The following is a 21,089-nucleotide window of genomic DNA, read 5'->3' on the forward strand; positions in this document are numbered from 1 at the left end:
TTCTGGACCAATACATTGAGGAACCAACTGGAGAACAGGCCATCCTAGACTAGATATTGTGTAATGAGAGAGGAATAATTGACAATCTAGTTGTGCAAGACCCCTTGGGGATGAGCGACCATAATATGATAGAATTCTTCATCAAGATGGAGAGTGACGTAGTTGATTCTGAGACTAGGGTCCTGAATCTTAATAAAGGAAACTATGAAGGTATGAGGCACGAATTGTCTATGACGAATTGGGAAACGTTACTTAAAGGGATGAAGGTGGATAGGCAATGGCAAACATTCAAAGAGCGTATGGATGAACTGCAACAATTGTTTATTCCTGTCTGGCGCAAAAGTAAAATGGGAAAGGTAGCCAAACCATGGCTTACAAGGGAAGTTAGAGACAGCATTAGATCCAAGGAAGAGGCATACAAATTCGCCAGAAAAAACAGACCTGAGGATTGAGAACAGTTTAGTATTCAGCAAAGGAGGAGCAAGGGATCGATTAACAAGGGGAAAATAGAGTACAAGAGTAAGCTTGCAGGGAACATAAAAACTGACTGTAAAAGTTTCAATCGGTATGTGAAGAGAAAAAGATTGGTGAAGACAAATGTCTTCCTTTACAGTCAGAAACAGGGGAATTTATTATGGGGAACAAAGAAATGGCAGACCAATTAAATGCATACTTTGGTTCTGTCTTCACAAAGGAGGACACAAATATCATACCTGAAATGTTGGGGAACACAGGGTTTAGTGAGAGGAAGGAACTGAAGGAAATCAGTATTAGTAGAGAAATGGTGTTGGGGAAATTGATGGGATTGAAGGCTGATACATCTCCAGGACCTGATGGTATGCATCCCAGAGTACTTAAGGAAGTGGCCAGAGAAATAGTGGAGGCATTGGTGGTCATCTTCCAAGATTCTATGGACTCTGGAACAGTTCCTACAGATTGGAGGGTAGCTAATGTAACCCCACTATTTAAAAAGGGAGGTAGAGAGAAAACAGGGAATTATAGACCAGTCAGCCTGACGTCAGTAGTGGGGAAAATTCTACAGTCCATTACAAAAGATTTTATAGCAGAGCACTTGGAGAACAGTGGTAGAATCGGACAGAGTCAGCATGGATTTATGAAAGGGAAATCATGCTTGACAAATCTGTTAGAATTTTTCGAGGGTGTAACTAGTAGTGTTGATAAGGGGGATGTGGTTTATTTGGACTTTCAGAAGGCTTTCAACAAAGACCCACATAAGAGATTAGCATGCAAAATTAAAGCACATGGGATTGGGGGTAGTGTATTGCGATGGATAGAAAATTGGTTGGCAGACAGGAAACAAAGAGTAGGAATAAACGGGTCTTTTTCCAAATTTCAGGCAGTGACTAGTGGGGTACCGCAGGGATCGGTGCTAGGACCCCAGCTATTCACAATATATATTAATGATTTAGATGAGGGAACTAAATGTAATATCTCCAGATTTGCAGATGACACAAAACTGGGTAGGAGGGTGAGTTGTGAGGAGGATGCAGAGAGGCTTCACGGTGATTTGGACAAGTTGAGTGAGTGGGCAATTGCATGGCAGATGCAGTATAATGTGGATAAACATGAGGTTATCCACTTTGGTAGCAAAAACAGGAAGGCAGATTATTATCTGAACGGCTATAAATTGAGAGAGGGGAATATGCAGCGAGACCTGGGTGTTCTTGTACACCAGTCGCTGAAGGTAAGCATGCAGGTCCAACAGGCGGTAAAAAGGGAAAATGGTATGTTGCCCTTCATAGCGAGAATTCGAGTACAGGAGCAGGGATGTCTTGCTGCAATTATATAGGGCCTTGGTGAGGCCACACCTGGAATATTGTGTGTAGTTTTGGTCTCCTTATCTGAGGAAGGATGTTCTTGCTATAGAGGGAGTGCAGCGAAGGTTTACCAGACTGATTCCTGGGATGGCAAGACTGACGTATGAGGAGAGATTGAGTCGGTTAGGATTATATTCCCTGGGGTTCAGAAGAGTGAGGGGGGATCTCATAGAAACCTATAAAATTCTAACAGGACTTGACAGGGTAGATGCAGGAAGGATGTTCCCAATGGTGGGGGAGTCCAGAACCAGGGGTCATAGTCTAAGGATACGGGGTAAACCTTTCAGGACTGAGATGAGGAGAAATTTCTTCACCTAGAGAGTGGTGAGCCTGTGGAATTCGCTACCACAGAAAGCAGTTGAGGCCAAAACATAGTATGTTTTCAAGACGGAGTTAGATATAGCTCTTGGGGAAAAAGGGATCAAAGGATATGGGGCGAAAGCGAGAACAGGTTACTGAGTTAGATGATCAGCCATGATCATAATGAATGGCAGAGCAGGCTCGAAGGGCCGAATGGCCTTCTCCTGTTCCTATTTTCTAAGTTTCTATGTGGTGTTCCCATGCATCTGCTGCCCTTGTCCTTCCAAATGGAAGAGGTCATGGGTTTGGAAGGTGCTGCAGAAGGTTGCTGCAATGCATCTTGTAGTTGGTACACATTGCTGCCACTGTGCGTCGGTGGTGGAGGGAGTGAATGTTTGTGGATGGGGTGCCAATCAAGCAGGCTGCTTTGTCCTGGATGGTGTCAAGCTTCCTGAGTGTTGTTGGAGCTGCACCCATCCAGGCAAGTGGAGAGTATTCCATCAGACTCCTGACTTGTGCCCTGTAGATGGTGGACAGGCTTTGGGGAGTCAGGAGCTGAGTTCCTCACCACAGGATTCCTAGCCTCTGACCTGCTCTTGTAGCCACGGTATTTATATGGCTACTCCAGTTCAGTTTCTGGTCAATGGTAGCCCCTAGGATGTTGATAGTGGGGGATTCAGCGATGGTAATGCCATTGAATGTGAAGGGGAGATGGTTAGATTCATTCTTATTCAAGATCGTTATTGCCTGGCACTTATGTGGCGTGAATGTTACTTGTCAGTTATGAGCCTAAGCTTGAACGTTTTCCAGATCTTGCTGCATATAGACATGGACTGCTTCAGTGTCTGAGGAGTTGCAAATGGTACTGAACATTGTACAATCAGCAAACATCCCCACTTCTGACTTTATGATGGCGGAAAGGTCTTTGATAAAGGAGCCGAACATGGTTGGGCCTAGGACACGAGCCTGAGGAACTCCTGCAGCAATGTCCTGGGGCTAAGATGGTAGGCACCCAACAACCACAACCATCTTTCTTTGTGCTAGGTATGACTCCTACCAGTGCATAGTTTTCCTACAATTCCCATTGACTTCAGTTTGGCTAGGGTTCCTGATGCCACACTTGGTCAAATGCTGCCTTGATATCCAGAGCAATCACTCACCTCACCTTGGTACTTCTGAAAGGGTGCATTTTTAAAGGGCAGAAGCATTTATGGATAAATCCCTACTTTAACTGAATAATTTCTGAATACTAGGAAGGTAATTTCTTGGTGATAATCTCAGAATGATAATCCCCAGCATGATATAATCATGATGATTCCGAGTACATTCAGAACTATACATTGATCTGCCATCATTTCCCAATCAGAAATGTTGCATAAAGCCAATTCTGCCTAATTAACATGCTCACCTTTAACCTTGCAGCTTGAAAAATTAGATAAAGAGCTTCTCACTTGTCAAAATTTTGATGATAAACACCATCAGCATTCTTAAAATATTTAAGCTACAATACCCACTCTCCCACCTAAAAGAGCAAGGTTGGCCATATTATTTGTGGGACCCATTTAATTTGTGACTGGTGAACTTTGTGAACATCTACACTCATTTCAAACTATAACTGGGCACAAGAACAGAATTCAATTGAATGGTTTAATTTCCCTTTGTTAGATTCAGTTCTCTTACTGAACTGAATAAAAGATTAATTTTAATGCAATTTGACTGTCAGTAAATACATTTAAAAGCTCACAATGACAGATTCTTCATTGAGGAGGCCCAGTCGCCAGATTACTCACAAAAGGCATGTACTGCAGCTAAACCTGCCTCTTGCTCCCACATCCCTGTTCGTTAACAACTGAACTTTACCACTTCCTGATCTCTGAGCAAGCAGTACTTAGCATTTCAGATATAACTATAGGGCAATACTGCAAATATCTTTTAAATAGTGAACTTCTTTCTGGCTGGACAACAGCTGGGTTGGTAATTAATAATGTGCGAAGCGCATGCTGACTAAAACCTCATCTCAGGCTTTAATAAAAGATCCACTACATACCTTACCACTTCCAAGTCAATCCCTGACCTAAATGGTCAGGGGGAAAGATGACAATTCAGGTATGTAGTGGATCTTTTATTAAAGCCTGAGATGAGGTTTTAGTCAGCATGCGCTTCGCACATTATTAATTACCAACCCAGCTGTTGTCCAGCCAGAAAGAAGTTCACTATTTAAAAGATATTTGCAGTATTGCCCTATAGTAACATCTGAAATGCTAAGTACTGCTTGCTCAGAGATCAGGGAGGGTACCTGGGCGAGCAGAGAACTCCAGGCTATCTGCCTTCACATTTACGCTCCTCAAGTCATCAGCAGATTTTACCTGTCAGGAGATTATGGGTCGGATTACCTGTTAATGGTCCATTGGACAATGTCAGAAATTAAGACAGAACAGACCGGATTGTGTTTAGAGCATGTAAAAGGCCAATCATTCCATCAAACTCAGTCAGTCATTGGGACCATTGTAAATCCTTCAGTCTTTTCCCTTTCCCAATCCTAAACCTTTATAACCAGACTGCTATTGAAGCAGGAATCTCTCCAACACTTATTTTAAATGTTTCATCCGAGTCCACCTTCACTGAACAGGTGGCAATGTTGCTCAAGTTAACGGTACTCAGATCTAGAGAATTACTCAGTTCCATTACTAAACAGATTTAGAGTAGGGTTTCTGTTGACATCTCAATTATGCTTTTTATTCCATACCTTAAACGTCTATCTCTATCTTATGACTTTTAAAAACTGGGGTCTTGTCTAACCCTCTCACCCACTACAAAATAATCTTCTTTGAGGATTAACTTTTGGCCATTTTCCCTTTTCCCCACCTTTTATTTAAAAGTTTATTGTATTCAGGATAGTAAGAACTGTAGTTATTCTGTGGAGTTCAAAGACTTATGAAAGATGATGTTTAAATCAATGGTTATGGTAATGTATGTTGCACGCAGTGGTTGAAGCTATAGTTCACAGAGTTCAGTTGGGGGCTTTATGGAGATGGAGCAACCATGGGCCCTGCCTACATTGTGTCAGCTTGGCTTAGTTGGTAACAAGCTCACCTTAGCATCAGAAGGTCATGGGTTCAAATTCCACTTGAAAACATAATCTAGTCTGACACTTCAATATAGTACTGAGTGAGTGCTGTACTGTTGGAGGAGCCGTCTTTCAGATGAGATGTTAAATAGGGATTCATTTGCCTGCTCAGTGGAAGGAACAAATTCCTAAATCAGCCAACACCAACAAAAACAAACAAGTTGGTTATTTATTCATTTGCTGCTTGCTTGGCTTTGCTGTGTGCAAATCGATGGCTTCTTTACCCTCATAACAGTGCCAACACTTCAGAAGTAATTGATTGGTTGCAAACTGCTTGTGGACATCCTGAAGACATGGTGAGGTGTTACTTCAGGTAGGTCATTCATCTGTCCTATGTTGGTTGATGAACCCACTGAATTAGACAATATTCAGAGCCTGGTTTTGACTCAGGAGCTAATGCTGGCCAGCTTGCCCTTCTCATCTGGATCAGCTTTCTCAACCCGAGGATGATAAGTATTCAGGAAATAAGTTTTGGATTCTGGGGGCCTCCAAGATGAGGAGGAGAGCTGGAAAGGAGGCCCAAATGGCATGACCTTCCTTTGCAATCCAATCTCATTTATTCTTGCAGTTCACATTGAACAATGAAATGGATTTTTGAAATCATTTACATGTCTCTTTATTTCAAAGTTTCCTCTGTTAGGTTACAACATTCTTTAAAAGGTATGAGTCTTTTGATTTTCCTTTTCCTTCATAGTATTTTTAGAAATACAACAAAGAATTAGGATTTAAGTTTGCTGAAGCAAAGATAATGCAACTCAGCACTCAGTGATTTATTTTGAACCATAAAACTTGCCGTCATTTATTTTCTGCTTGTCAGCAAGAAAACAAGCAGCTCCCAGATTTCAGATTGATGACTTTGCCGTGCCAGATTCGGTACATGCCAAACAGTGAGCTCATTATGCAGGTGGCATTACTTGGATCCACTTCCTATTGGAAAAAAGGTACTGCTATTCCTGGGATCACACCATCCAAAGAATACTAGGGGGCATGGGGCCGGGTTAGAGGAGGGGGTGGGGTGAGGTGTAGGTGAAGGACGGAGAGGGAAAATTATACAAGGTTTTGAAATCTGGGGTCAAGTTGGAACAGTTTGCTTGTAAAGCTGCATCTAAACTCAGATCAGCTTTTTATACCTGGGAACTGCCTTCCCTTACTCTGACAACATTGGCTAGGATTTCAGATAATGGTTTCTAACAGCTTCATTTTGATTAACGTGGTTTAAGTTATCTGGCAAAGTGTCTTAGAAATGGGTTGCTCTGAGCAGTAACACAGACACTGCAACAGTGTAGGCATTGGCTTAAATTTGTCTCAAGGTCTCAGAGAGAATACAGGCTTCTTTGTTAATACAACAATGATGTATAAGAAATGAAAAATGTCTCCAGTCAGACATATAGTGAGGTTACTCCAAGAAACGTCTATTTTAATTAAATATCCTGGAACTTTTATGATATGTATCCAGCTCATTAAGTACCAGGGTTGCCGGACCAATATTAAATAGTGGAGTTCCACCCTCACACACTGCTAAACATTCCTTGAACAGTCCAGCATAGCACTGCTCTCACTTTCTCCAGGCACAAATGGCATTACATCTTGCCAGCAATTCATGGTGCCAGCTCCAATTAACACCTAGTATTCTGTCCAGAAACAGCTTCAATCATACAACATTTGTGTTACGCTGAGCAGGTCATGTTTGAAGGGACAACATCAGAAAATACTGGAAATACTCAGCAGGTCAGGTAGCATCAGTGGAGAGAGAAACAGAGTTCATGTGGCAGGACTGTGTGACCTTTCGTCAGAACTGGCAAAAGTTAGACATGTAATAGGTTTTAAACAAGTAAAAGGGGTGTGGGAGGGGGTGGAAAAGAACGTCAAAGGGGAAGGTCTGTGATAGGGTGGAGGGCAGAAGAGATTAAATGATAAAACGTTTCATGGTACAAAGCCAAGTGAAGAAACAGAAGATGTGTCTGGATGAGGTGTAAATGGCTAAATAGCAACAGTCCAAACACAATAAGAAACAAGGTGGGGGGGTGAACCAGCAAAGAAAAAAATGCATGAAGGAAAAAATGGTGGCAAGAGATTATGATCTGAAATTATTGAACTTTATGGTGAGTACAGAAAGCTGTCAAGTGCCCAGTCAAAAGATGAGGTGCTGTTCCTCGAGCTTCCATCGTGCTTCATTCGAACAGTGTAGCAGGCCAGAATGGGAACAAGGTGGAGATTTAAAATGACAGGTGACAACTTGCAGACTGAACAGAGGTGTTCCACAAAGCGGTCACCCAGTCTGCATTGAATCGCCCCAATGTAAAGAAGACCACATTGTGAGCAGCAAATACATTATACCAAATTGAAAGAAGTACAAGTAAATGGCTGTTTCACCTGGAAGGAGTGTTTGGGGTCTGGATGGTGGGAAGGGAGGAGGTAAAAGGGCAGCTGCACTGAGCCACAGTCGGGATCTGACCCAAGGACTACTCTGAATCTGGACTAGGATTCTGGCCCTGGAGGAAGCTTCTGGTTCATGCAAGATCATCCGATTGATATAAAAGTTAATCATCACCTTGAACGCTGTGAATGCTCCATGTAACATTGCCTCAAACTGTAGCTCCTGCTGTCCATCTTGGAGCCATTAAGAGTCCTGATTAGCCTACTAATGAGTGTTGCACAATGATGCCTTCAGAGCAGACACACAGGGTATTTTGAAATTAGCAAGAAAACTTCTTGTATAGAGAGGCATTTCCTTTCTACTTCCTTATCTTTGACAATAATAGAATTCACTCGGCACCAAACACAGAGCAGGTTACTCCAGATGTAGCAACAGAATTCAATATTGAAATATCAAAGGGCCAGACCAAGGACATCTATAACTCTACATGAATTCATTAGGTCAATACAATTAAATTGAGCTGGTCCAGTGCCCAGGCCACAGCGATGAAGCCTGAATCGATATAGTTGACATACTTTGCTTTTTTTTTAAATATGAGGTGGAACTGGCCAGCTGTCCACACCTCTGATGTACAGAATGGACTCCGGCCTGAACTCGACCATCCACGTCCAGTGAAGATCCTCACCTGTAAGAATGGACTGGTCCACTCGGAGGGTTGTTGATTTGATGCTGATAATCCTGATGTCAGCAGGGACTTTATCACCAACTGAGAGAAGAAAAAAAAATCCAATTAAACCAAGACAGCAGTAAACTACCCATAATTGAAGTGTTACCTAGTACAAAGTACTCACGATTCTCCTGACCAGCAGCTGTTCCATGTACAGTCTTTTCCAGAAACTCACATTATTATTTTCTTGTACGCACTTGAGTGAAATTGGGACAGGTATGGAACCTGTTCTGATTTTATTCCCCACTTAAAACAGTACGATGCCAGACGGAATCTCCTTCCACAAACTTTAAACCATTGGTCATGAACCCACGTGCCATTTTTATATTTTCGTTAGCTCAGTCAGCTGTGACAGACAACTTAGCATACGGGTAGATTTTTCTGTTATCAATGAATGCTAACAAAAGACCATCATGGTACACAGTTCTAGTTTGAGGGTCTAATCCAACCTCTTTTCCCCACTTTAAAGTGTAGAAAAATGATTTTCCAGTAACTTTTACTCCTTGCACAAATGCTCTGATAAACAGAGATCATATGGAGGGCAATAAGTTTGTCTAAGAGACCAAAGAAGAATCGCAAATTAAAAGAGCGTTTTCTGCCTAATTTAACCTGATTCCAAAATGACTGCTGCATGTTTTCATGCTCATAGGGAATCTTGAGTTGCACGAGCCCCGTGGCAAGGTGAACTTAGTTTCAACAAATTACTAAAAGCAAAATACTACAGATGCTGAAAATCTGAAATAAAAACAAAAAGTGCTGGATATACACAGCAGATTTGTGGAGAGAGAAGAAAAGTCAGTGACCTGAAATGTTAACTTTGCTTCTCTCTCCACAGATGCTGCCAAACCCACTGAGTATCTCCAGCACTTTTTGTTTTTATTTCAACAAATTACAATTGTTTTTAAAAAAATTTAATCTCTAGTCACATCTCACTTGGAAACAAACTTTAAGTCTCCATGGGATTGCAATCTATCTTATTGCTCTTCAAAGAGAAATCTGAATAATCGTGGTCAATTGATTGCATGTGCCAATAAAATTATCTCGTGGGCTGGTAGAGTATTTAGAGCATATGGAATGGCCTGTATTACTTTATTATTTCAAACATCTTTTCCTAGTTTATTATTGTTCTTACAAAATATGAAGAAAATAGACAAGGATTTCTGGGGAAAATACAAGAGAAAACGCTTTAATCTAAAGAATTGTTTGGACCTATATAAAAAGCAATGTCTTGGAGCGCTCCCTTCAAAAGAGACAAGTTGAAAAAAAAACACTTGAGCCCACTGACAGAAGTGGAAACTGGAGAGACTGACTTGCAGTGTTGCTGTATTTGATGGCAACCACTAGTCCAAGGATTAATAACTGGTTTCTCAGGTGGGTGTCATTTTACAAATGAGACGAGAGAGGGAAAGAGGAATGGAATCATAGAATCTTAAAGCACAGGAGGCTATTCGGTCCATTGATCCTGTGCCAGATCTTTGAAAGAGCTATCCAATTAGTCATACTCCTCTGCCCTTTCATCGTAGCCCTGCAAATTTTTTGTTTCCATGTATATACACAATCCCCTTTCAAAAGTTACTATTTAGTGAGCTTCATCTCCAAACAAATGGCAAAAAAAAAATTCGGGAGGAAGAAGAGAAGTTCCAGAGCCTTGGGTTCCTGAAAAAAATGTCTGGGTGATGGTGTGAACAGTCTTTATTTCAAGAAAGAGTTAGATATAGTTCTTAGGGCTGAAGGGATAAAGGGATACGGGGAGAAAGCGGGAACAGGGTACTGAGTTTGGATGATCAGCCATGATCGTATTGAATGGTGGAGCAGGCTCGAAGGGCCGAATGGCCTACTCCTGCTCCTATTTTTCTATGTTTCTATTTTTACACTGCAAAGATGCTACTTATGTCCATTCTTGCAACAATTTCACTAGTGTGGAAAAATATCTTCATTTATGAAATAAAATGTACATCAGTTGCTTTATATTCTGCAGGTTAGGTCACAGTGTGGGATTGAAGTGCAATCAGGGTGCTCTCGTGACAGTGTGCAGCAAACGCATCTCAGAGAATTGTGGAAGGAGTTTATTCCCAGTAAAGTGAGGAAGGTGTTTCACTTTTGTCTGCCTTGAATTTAACTATAACCAACCTTTTTTTAAAAATTCTTTCATGGGATGTGGGCGTCGCTGGCAAGGCCAGCATTTAGTGCCCATCTCTAAATGCCCTTGAGAAGGTGGTGGTGAGCTGCCTTCTTGACCCCTGCAGTCCATCTGGTGCAGATACTCCCACAGTGCTGTTAGGAAGGGAGTTACAGGATTTTGACCCAGCGACCGTAAAGGAACAGCGATATAGTTCCAAGTTAGGATGGTGTGTGGCTCATAAGGGAACTTGCAAGTGGTGGTGTTCCCATGTTGCCCTTGTCCTTCTAGGTGGTAGAGGTTGCGGGTTCGGAAGGTGCTGTCGAAGGAGCTTTGGTGAGTTGCTGTAGTGCATCTTGTAGATGGTACATACTGCTGCCACTAGTGTCGGTGGCAGAGGAAGTGAATGCTTAAGTTGTTGGATGGGGTGCCAATCAAGCGGCTGCTTTGTTCTGGATGGTGTCAAACCTTTTGAATGTTGTTGGAGTCATCCAGGCAAGTGGACAAATTTGAGCCTTGTAGATGGTGGACAGGCTTTGGGGAGTCAGGAGGTGAGTTACTCCCCGCAGAATTCCCAGTCTCTGAGCTGCTCTTGTAACCACAGTATTTATATGGCTGGTCCAGTTCAGTTTCTGATCAATGGTAAGCTACAAGGATGTTGAAAATGGGGTCTGTTGTGGTGGCAACGCCATTGAATGTCAAAGGGAGATGGTTGAATTGTCTCTTGTTGGAAATGGTTATTGCCTGGCACTTAAGTAGCAAGTAACATTCGTGCCACACATGAGCCTGAGCCTGAATATTGTCCAGGTCTTGCTGCATATGGACATGGGCTGCTTCAGTATCTGAGGAGTTATGAATGGTGCTGAACATTGTGCTATCATCAGCAAACATCCCCACTTCTGACCTCATGATGGATGGAAGGTCAGTGATAAAGCAGCTGAAGATGGTTGGGCCTAGGACATTACCCTGAGGAACTCCTGCAGCAATGTCCTGGGACCGAGATGTTTGGCCTGCAACAACCACAACCATTTTCCTTTGTACTGGGTATGACTCCAACCAGTGGAGACTTCCCCCCCCGCTACCCCCCTATCCCCCCCCCCCAATTCCCATTGTCAAATGCTGTGTTGATGACAAGGGCAGTCACTCTCACCTCCCTTTTGAGTTCAGCTCTTTTGTCCATGTTTGGACCAAGGCTGTAATGCAGTCTGGAGCCATGTTGCCTTGGCAGATCCCAAAATGAGCAATAGTGAGCAGGTTGTTGCTGTTTAAGTGGCGCTTGATAGCACTGTCAATGACCCCTTCCATCACTTTTCTTATGATCGAGAGTAGACTGATGGGGCGGTAATTGGCCGGGTTGGATTTGTCCTGCTTTATGTAAAGGACATACCTGGGCAATTTTCCACATTGTCAGGAAGATGCCAGTGCTGTAGCTATACTGGAACAGCTTGACTGGGGAGAAGGCTAGTTCTGGAGCACAAATCTTCAGTACTATTGCCAGGATGTTGTTAGGGCCCATAGCCTTTGCAGTATCCAGTGCCTTCAGCCATTTCTTGATATCACATGAAGTGAATCAAATTGACTGAAGACTTGCTTCTGTGATGCTAGGAACCTCAAGAGGAGGCCGAGATGGATCATCCACTTGGCACATCTGGCTGATGATGCATGCAAATGCTTCAGCCTTCTCTTTAGCACTGATGTGCTGGGTTTCCTCATCATTGAGGATGGGATACTTGTGGAGCCTTCTCTTCCTGCCAGTTGTTTATTTGTCCACCACCATTCATGACTGGATATGGCAGGACTACAGAACTTTGACTAAGCTGTTGGTTATGGGATCACTTAGTTCTGTTTATTGCATGCTTCTTCCGCTGTTTGGCACGCAAGTAGTCCTGTGTTGTAGCTTCACCAGGTTGATACCTCATTTGTAGGTATGCCTGGTGCTGCTCCTAGCATGCTCTTCTGCACCCTTCATTGAACCAGGGTTAGTCCCCTGCCTTGATAGTAATGGTAGAGTGGGGGATATGCTGGGCCATGACATTACAGATTGTGGTTGAATACAAAACATGGTTTTGTGCAGGGAAGGTCATGTCTTACCAACTTAATAGAATTCTTTGAGGAAGTGACAAAGTTGATTGCTGAGGGAAGGGCTGTAGATGTCATATACATGGACTTCAGTAAGGCGTTTGATAAGGTTCCCCATGGTAGGTTGATGGAGAAAGTGAAGTCGCATGGGGTCCAGGGTGTACTCGCTAGATGGATAAAGAACTGGCTGGGCAACAGGAGACAGAGAGTAGCTGTGGAAGGGAGTTTCTCAAAATGGAGACGTGTGACCAGTGGTGTTCCACAGGGATCCGTACTGGGACCATTGTTGTTTGTGATATACATAAATGATTTGGAGGAAAGTATAGGTGGTCTGATTAGCAAGTTTGCAGACGACACTAAGATTGGTGGAGTAGCAGATAGTGAAGGGGACTGTCAGAGAATACAGCAGAATATAGATAGATTGGAGAGTTGGGCAGAGAAATGGCAGATGGAGTTCAATCCGGGCAAATGCGAGGTGATGCATTTTGGAAGATCCAATTCAAGAGTGAACTATACAATAAATGGAAAAGTCCTGGGGCGGCACAGTGGCACAGTGGTTAGCACCGCAGCCTCACAGCTCCAGCCACCCGGGTTCAATTCTGGGTACTGCCTGTGTGGAGTTTGCAGGTTCTCCCTGTGACTGCGTGGGTTTCCTCCGGGTGCTCCGGTTTCCTCCCACAAGCCAAAAGACTAGCAGGTTGGTAGGTAAATTGGCCATTATAAATTGCACCTAGTATAGGTAGGTGGTAGGGGAATCTTGGGACAGGTGAGGATGTGGTAGGAATATGGGATTAGTGTAGGATTAGTATAAATGGGTGGTTGATGGTCGGCACAGACTCGGTGGGCCTGTTTCAGTGCTGTATCTCTAAAACTAAATCTAAAATTGATGTACAGAGAGATTTGGGTGTTAAGGTCCATTGTTCCCTGAAGGTGGCAACGCAGGTCAATAGAGTGGTCAAGAAGGCATACGGCATGCTTTCCTTCATCGGACGGGGTATTGAGTACAAGAGTTGGCAGGTCATGTTACAGTTGTATAAGACTTTGGTTCGGCCACATTTGGAATACTGCATGCAGTTCTGGTCGCCACATTACCAAAAGGATGTAGATGCTTTGGAGAGGGTGCAGAGGAGGTTCACCAGGATGTTGCCTGGCATGGAGGGCGCTAGCTATTAAGAGAGGTTGAGATTATTTTCAGGATTATTTAGGATTATTTTCATTAGAAAGATGGAGGTTGAGGGGGGACCTGATTGAGGTGTACAAAATCATGAGAGGTATAGACAGGGTGGATAGCAACAAGCTTTTTCCCAGAGTGGGGGATTCAATTACTAGGGGTCACGAGTTCAAAGTGAGAGGGGAAAAGTTTAGGGGGGATATGCGTGGAAAGTTCTTTACACAGAGGGTGGTGGGTGCCTGGAACGCGTTGCCAGCGGAGGTGATAGACGCGGGCACGATAGCGTATTTTAAGATGTATCTAGACAGATACATGAATGGGCAGGAAGCAAAGAGATACAGACCCTTAGAAAATAGGCGACAGGTTTAGATAGAGGATCTGGATCGGCGCAGGCTTGGAGGGCCGAAGGGCCTGTTCCTGTGCTGTAATTTTCTTTGTTCTTTGTTCTTTGCTGCTGATGGCCCACAGCGTCTCATGGATGCCCAATTTTGTGTTGGGTAGACTGATGGGACGGTAATTGGCCGGGTTGGATTTGTCCTGCTTTGTGTAAAGGACATTGCCAGTGTTGTAGCTATACTGGATCAGCTTGACTGGGGGTGAAATCTATTCCATTTAGCATGATGGTAGTGCCACACAACATGATGCAGGGTATCCTCACTGTGAAGATGGGACTTCATCTCCGCAAAGCCAGTGCAGTGGTCACTCCTACCAATGATGTCATGGACAGATGCATCTACAACAGGTAGGTTGTGAGGACAAGGTCGAGTAGGCTTTTCCTTCTTGTTGGTTGTCTCACTACCTGCCGCAGAAGCAGTCTAGCAGCTATGTCATTCAGGACTCGACTAGCTTAGTCAGTAGTGGTGCTATCGAGCCACTCTTGGAGATGGACATTGAGGTCCTCCACCCAGAGTACATTCAGTGCCTGAGCGCTTCTTTTAAGTGTTGTTCAACATGGAGGAGTACTGATTCATCAGCTGAGGGAGGGCGGTAGGTGGTAATCAGTAGGAGGTTTTCTTGTCCATGTTTGACCTGATGCCATGAGACTTCATGGAGTCTAGAGTCAATGTTGAGAACTCCAGAGCAACTCCCTCCCAACTGTGTACCACTGTGCCATTGACCAGGTTGGTGATGGTAGTGTCCAGGACATTGGCTGTGAGGTATGATTCTGTGAGTATGACTGTGTCAGGCTGTTGCTTGACTAGTCTGTGGGACAGCTGTCCCCAAGGAGGACTATGTAGGGTTGCGTATGCTGTTGTCATTTCCGGTGCCTAAGTCGATACCAGGTGGGCCATCCAGTTTTATTCCTTTTTGACCTTTCTGTAGTGTTTTTGGTAAAACTGAATGGCTTGCTAGGTCATTTCAGAGGTCAGTTAAGAGTCAACAACATTGTTGTGGGTCTGCATTCACATGTAGGCCAGACCAGGTAAGGACGGCAGATTTCCTTCCCTAAGGGGAGGAGGTGGCATAGTGGTAATGTCACTGGACTAGTAATCCAGAGGGCCAAGATAATGGTCTGGGGACATGGGTTCAAATCCCAGCAGGGAAGATGGTGAAAAATTCAATTAATAAATCTGGAATTAAAAGCTAGTCTACTGATGACCATGAAACCATGGTTGATGGTTGTAAAAAGAAAATCTAGTTCACTGCCGTCCTTACCTGGGCTGGCCCCCAGCAATGTGGTTGACTTTTAAATGCCCTCTGAAATGGCCTAGCAAGCCTCTCAGTTGTATCAAACCACTGCGAGGTCTAAGAAAAGGAATGAAACTGGACAGACCACCCAGCATCATCCTAGGCACTGGAAGCAAACCCTTCATGGACATTAGTGAACCAGATGGGTTTTGATGACAATTGATAATAGCTTCATGGCTTCATTACTGAGATTAACTTTCAATTCCAGATTTTTATTCATTAATTGAATTTAAATTCCACCAGCTGCCGTGTCCCCAGGGCATTACCCTGAATCTCTGGATTACTAGTCCAGTGACACTACCACTATACCACCATCTTAGTGCCAACACTAAAACACAATTATGGGAAAAAAACTTCATAAGACAACAAAAGATAGACAACAGCGGGATTTTTATCTTTGCATTTGCTGCTTTTGGTGAATAAGAATTTGCAGTCCCTGAAAAAATCTATTCAATTGAACATTCCCCCACCATCCCACCACTAGCCCCCCCCATCCCCCCCCCCACCCCCCCATCAACATTATATCCCCAACTCCCATATTGCTCCTTTAGGCTCAGAGGTTCATGGTGTTTCTGTCCCGAGTTGGGAATACAACCCAAGTCTCTCCACAATAACTGTCAGTGCCGTTCCATTTGCTCAATGGGAAAGGCATACCCATGTACCAATATAATATATATAAATATATATTCGCACACACACACACACACACATCCACCTCCTCAGACATTGCCCTCAGCAGCCAAATTAACTAGTTTTCAACAACATGGGCATGTTTTATTATATTTAAGGCTCTATACAAATGCAAGTTGTTGTGCATCAAAGACAATGCAGGCCATTCAAACAAGCTGATCAGAAGAGCTGCCCCCAGACCCTCCAGTGTCACTCAACATAAGGCAGTGCCTCGCATCAGTCACCTTCAACATGATGCAATGTAAGGTCATGCTTCTCATTTGTCTCTTAAATGCAACCTCCCTATTGCTGTAATGTCACATTCATATTTCACACAGCAGCTACCCTGCAGCCTCTTTGAGTGAGTACAATTAGTGCTGATTTATGGACTATTTGGGCTGTGGTGCTGAGCTGTCTAGCAAGTGGGTTAACATAATCCAAACTAGTTTTAAGCAGAGCCCTTGTGAAGTTAGAAACAGGAGAGAGAGAAGGCTTTCATTCCAGCTGTCTGGGCTCAAGTAGAACACTGGTCCCAGGGGTGAAAGAACAGTATGCCAACTTGCTCGACTTTATGCCACCCATAATGCCCAGTCTCTATGCCAAGTGCATAAACATACATTTTCCCTCTCTACCTCTGTGGAAATTTGTTCTAATATAACAAGCACTTTCTATGCAAGTCCACCATTGTAGCTTTAATGGTTTGAATTCACTTTGCAAACGCTAAATCATTCATTGTTCTCTTAAAACAGGTCAGCATAATAACTTGTTACTCATTAATGATCAGAACCTGACCGGTGCCAACATCCTATTTGCTTGTTCTTTAATTGCTCCTCGTTGGAATTTCCATAAGCAGAGAACAAACGGTCGCTGTGTGAGAATGCCATTTGTTTTGTGGAACAGTGCACAACGAATCCCAAGGCAGGCTACAGGCCCAATCCTCCTGATTCTTGGCCACAAAAATACAAGTGCTTTTTAATGGTGTGATCAACAACGAACTGTGGTGGAACACCCCAGCATCCTGGCACAGCAATAGGAACGTGTGTGCAATGTACACAACTGCGGGGAGAATTTACTTCACTGTTGCCTTGGCAGCGATATGAAAACCAGTCGTGGAGATTCAAAGCGTCACTCAACCTCGCGTTTGTCCATAGCTGAAGGATAGGACACGGCCTGGGAGCCTGATGTATATCAGGGTATTGTGTGTGCTCTCATCCCAGGGACACCAGGCAGGAGGGAGTTGATTAGCTGGTTCGGACACAGATATCAATGGCTAGTCCCACCCTTAGTTTTAATGCCAGAGGATTCCACCTATTTACATTGCAGGGAGGATTCCACCCAGAGGGACAAGCCATCTCACAGCCACTGTGGTTTGAAAGTCACATTCCAGACCAGTTTCCAGACCACAAACATTCCTGTGGTAACTGGGGAAGGTTTGTGCAAGCCTGCAAAAAGTAAACTAGATTGCTGGAATATACCAGAGGTGTCAATTTTGCCCCTTTAAAATAGCAGATGAGGAACGGCGGATGTTAATTGTTTGGTCACTAATATCACCAACTAGCTTCCAGACTTCAATCCATACCACGGCAGCTTCTAGAGAAACCAGAGACAGGGCCTATTCGGGTTTCTGCACCTCCAGCAGTAGCATCACTGCCTAATAGACCTCAACACAATGTTTTCCAAGTCAGCACCAGCCCAGGCAGCAGTCTGAGTCAATGCACCTGAAGGCTTGCATTAATATAGCGTCTTTCATGACGTCCCAAAGCACATCTACAGCCAATGAAGTACTTCTGAAGTGTAGCCACTGTTGTAATTTTGGAAATGCAGCAGCCAATTTGCACACAGAAAGCTCCCACAAACAGCAATATGTTAACGACTAGGTAATCTGCTTTTGTGATTTTGATTAAGAGATAAATATTGGCCAAGACACAAAGAAAACTTCCTTGCACTTTTTGAAATAGGGACATGGGATCTTAAAATCCACTTGAGAGGGTCGATGGGGCTTCAATTTAACAGTTCATCTGAAAGACAGCTCCTCCAACAGTGCAGCACTCCCCCAGTATCGGCGGCAAAGTGGCGCAGTGGTTAGCTCCAGCGACCCGGGTTCAATTCTGGGTACTGCCTGTGCAGAGTTTGCAAGTTCTCCCTGTGAACTGCGTGGGTTTTCATCGGGTGCTCCAGTTTCCTCCCACAGCCAAAGACTTGCAGGTTGATAGGTAAATTGGCCATTGTAAATTGCCCCTAGTATAGGTAGGTGGGAGGGGAATATAGGGACAGGTGGGGATGTGGTAGGAATATTCTTCTTCTTCTTTGGCCTCCTTATCTCGAAAGACAATGGGTAAGCGCCTGGAGGTGGTCAGTGGTAGGAATATAGGATTAGTATAAATGGGTGGTTGATGGTCGGCACAGACTCGGTGGGCTGAAGGGCCTGTTTCAGTGCTGTATCTCTAAATAAATAAAAATATTGCACTGGAGTGTCAGCCTAGATTTTTTTTTCCCTCAAGTCTATGGAGCAGGGTTTGAACCACATCCCTCTGATTCAGAGGCAAGAGTGCTACCGACTGAGCCATGCTGCCGACTGTATAAAATTGTAAGCTGGTCAGTCATGTGGTACATATAACTATAGTCTAAGCAGCAATTATGTTACATGAAGAAGGCACTCCTGGAAAATGACTCACTCTTGGTGATTAGGTGGAGAGGAATGTACCAGCCTCCCTGTGTTTTAACACTGGGTGTCTCCTGTGTACACCCCTGAGGTAACCACTCAAAGGTATGTACAGATGTATTAGGTTACAATTGGGCTTGTTTTCACAACAGTATCTCGTTGACATGAATGGGTTACCAACGGAATGACAATCAGACGGCACGGTGAATTGTGAGAAAACAACACCAATTAGCTAGGTGGCCATAACAATGCAGTTTAACAAAGGGTAAAGAATGGCAGATAGAAGTGCAATCCAAATTGAGAAGGGCTGAGGAGGAAGTAAATGAACAGAGGTTTAAAGGCCTGATATTTAAATATTAAAAGTTAGCTCACAGGTGCACAGTGATCAGAAAGTATAACTGGGTCATTGGATAACCATCAGGTGCAGGAAGCCTGGCTAATTTCCCCTCCCAAGCTCGCTTGCTGAGTGTTACATTTACCGAACCTGCTCCAAGCCTCCACGTTACAGGGGAACACACTGCTTTATGTTCTGCTGCCTGCAGTAACCTATCAGCACTGTGGTTCAGAGATGCAGATACTTCACTTCCAATGCTAGCTCAATTTTTAAATGCCCATTCAAGCTACAAATATCCCGTACTGCTCCATTACCCAAGCCTCCAAGTTTCTGTTCTGTGGCATCAACACAATGTTCATATCAAAACCGGAGCAGACCCAGAGTCTTACACTACCCAGCCAGTCAAACTGGCAGTCACTGGTGGTATCAGCGTGACTCAGTGGTAGCACTTTTGCCTCAGAGTTAGAAAGGTCCCACTTGAGCAATGCTCTAGATTGACACTCCCAGTGCCGTACTGAGTGAGTGCTGCACTGCTAAAAGTGGTGTTTTTGGATGCGACATTAAGCCAAGGTCCCGTCTACACTCTCAGGAGGCTGTAGAAGATCTCATGCCACTATTCAAAGGACAACACAGGAGTTCTCCTGTGTTACCTCTCAACCAACATCACAAAAACAGTAATTTACTTCTGTTTGGGGGGCCTTGCTGTGAACAAATTGGCTGCCATGGTGAACACACTTCAAAAAGTACTTCTTTGGACTTGAAGTGCTTCAGCATGTCCTGGGGGTAATGTAAGACACTACATCAATGCAAGTTTGGTCTTTTTATGTAATGGTTGAGGATAGCAGATCTGGTGGGATCAAAGTTTTGTGTATTTCATCAGCACAATCAGAAAAAAAAAGTGTTAGCAAACAGAAACCTCCATTGTCGTCCTGGTTCCAGTGAGACGATGTAACTGGGTATACTCTTAAATGTAAAATAAAAACAAGAAACGCTGGAAATACTCAGCATCTGTGGCGAGAGAAGCAGAGTTAACGTTTCAAGTCAGTGACCCTTCTTCTTACTATACTCTTAAATGTTACTTGTTCAAGGGAGAGGTGCAAGGCCATAGCTCTGAAACTATTAGGCTGCCTGTTTTGGGAGTGTCTTAATTATTATAGAACATCCCAGTGGAATGCACTGAGCTGCATTTTGTAGAATTCTCAATTGTATTTTGCTTTGAAGAGTGTCGCTGGATAACAGCTGTCTAATTTTGGAAATGCAGCAGCCAATTTGCAGAGAAAGTTCCCACAAACAGCAATATGTTAACGACTAGGTAATCTGCTTTTGTGATTTTGATTAAGAGATAAATATTGGCCAGGACACAAGAGAAAACTTCCTTGCACTTTTTGAAATAGGGACATGGGATCTTAAAATCCACTTGAGGGGGTCGATGGGGCCTCAATTTAACAGCTCATCTGAAAGACAGCTCCTCCAACAGTGCGGCACTCCCCCAGTATTGCACTGGAGTGTCAGCCTAGATTTTTTTTTTCCCTCAAGTCTATGGAGCAGGGTTTGAACCACATCCCTCTGATTCAGAGGCAAGAGTGCTACCGACTGAGCCATGCTGCCGACTGTATAAAATTGTAAACTGGTCAGTCATGTGGTACATATAACTATAGTCTAAGCAGCAATTGTTTTACATGAAGAAGGCACTCCTGGAAAATGACTCACTCTTGGTGATTAGGTGGAGAGGAATGTACCAGCCTCCCTGTGTTTTAACACTGGGTGTCTCCTGTGTACACCCCTGAGGTAACCACTCAAAGGTATGTTTCTATAAGGAGATAGATATAGCTCTTGGATCTAAAGGGATCAAAGGGTATGGGGAGAAAGCGGGAACAGGTTATTGAGTTGGAGAATCAGCCATGATCATAATAAATTGCGGAGCAGTCTTGAAGGGCCAAATGGCCTACTCCTGCTCCTATTTTCTATGTTTCTCTGAGTCCCCAGAGTGTTGTGCT

The 21,089-nt window shown here is 43.7% G+C and overlaps 1 protein-coding gene across 2 annotated transcripts in view; it reads right to left on the reverse strand.

The window, feature by feature from the left end:
* The window catches only part of atp2a3 (ATPase sarcoplasmic/endoplasmic reticulum Ca2+ transporting 3), a 263,331-nt gene that overhangs the window by 149,440 nt on the left and 92,802 nt on the right, over window positions 1-21,089 (reverse strand). For both annotated transcript variants that reach the window (XM_068010067.1, XM_068010066.1), the window contains exon 6: window positions 8,328-8,408. In XM_068010067.1, coding sequence (XP_067866168.1) covers window positions 8,328-8,408 — 81 coding nt within the window. The remainder of the gene's footprint in view (window positions 1-8,327; window positions 8,409-21,089) is intronic.

The sequence above is a fragment of the Heterodontus francisci genome, chromosome 30 (assembly GCF_036365525.1).
Source record: "Heterodontus francisci isolate sHetFra1 chromosome 30, sHetFra1.hap1, whole genome shotgun sequence".
In the NCBI taxonomy this organism is placed as follows: Eukaryota; Metazoa; Chordata; class Chondrichthyes; order Heterodontiformes; family Heterodontidae; genus Heterodontus; species Heterodontus francisci.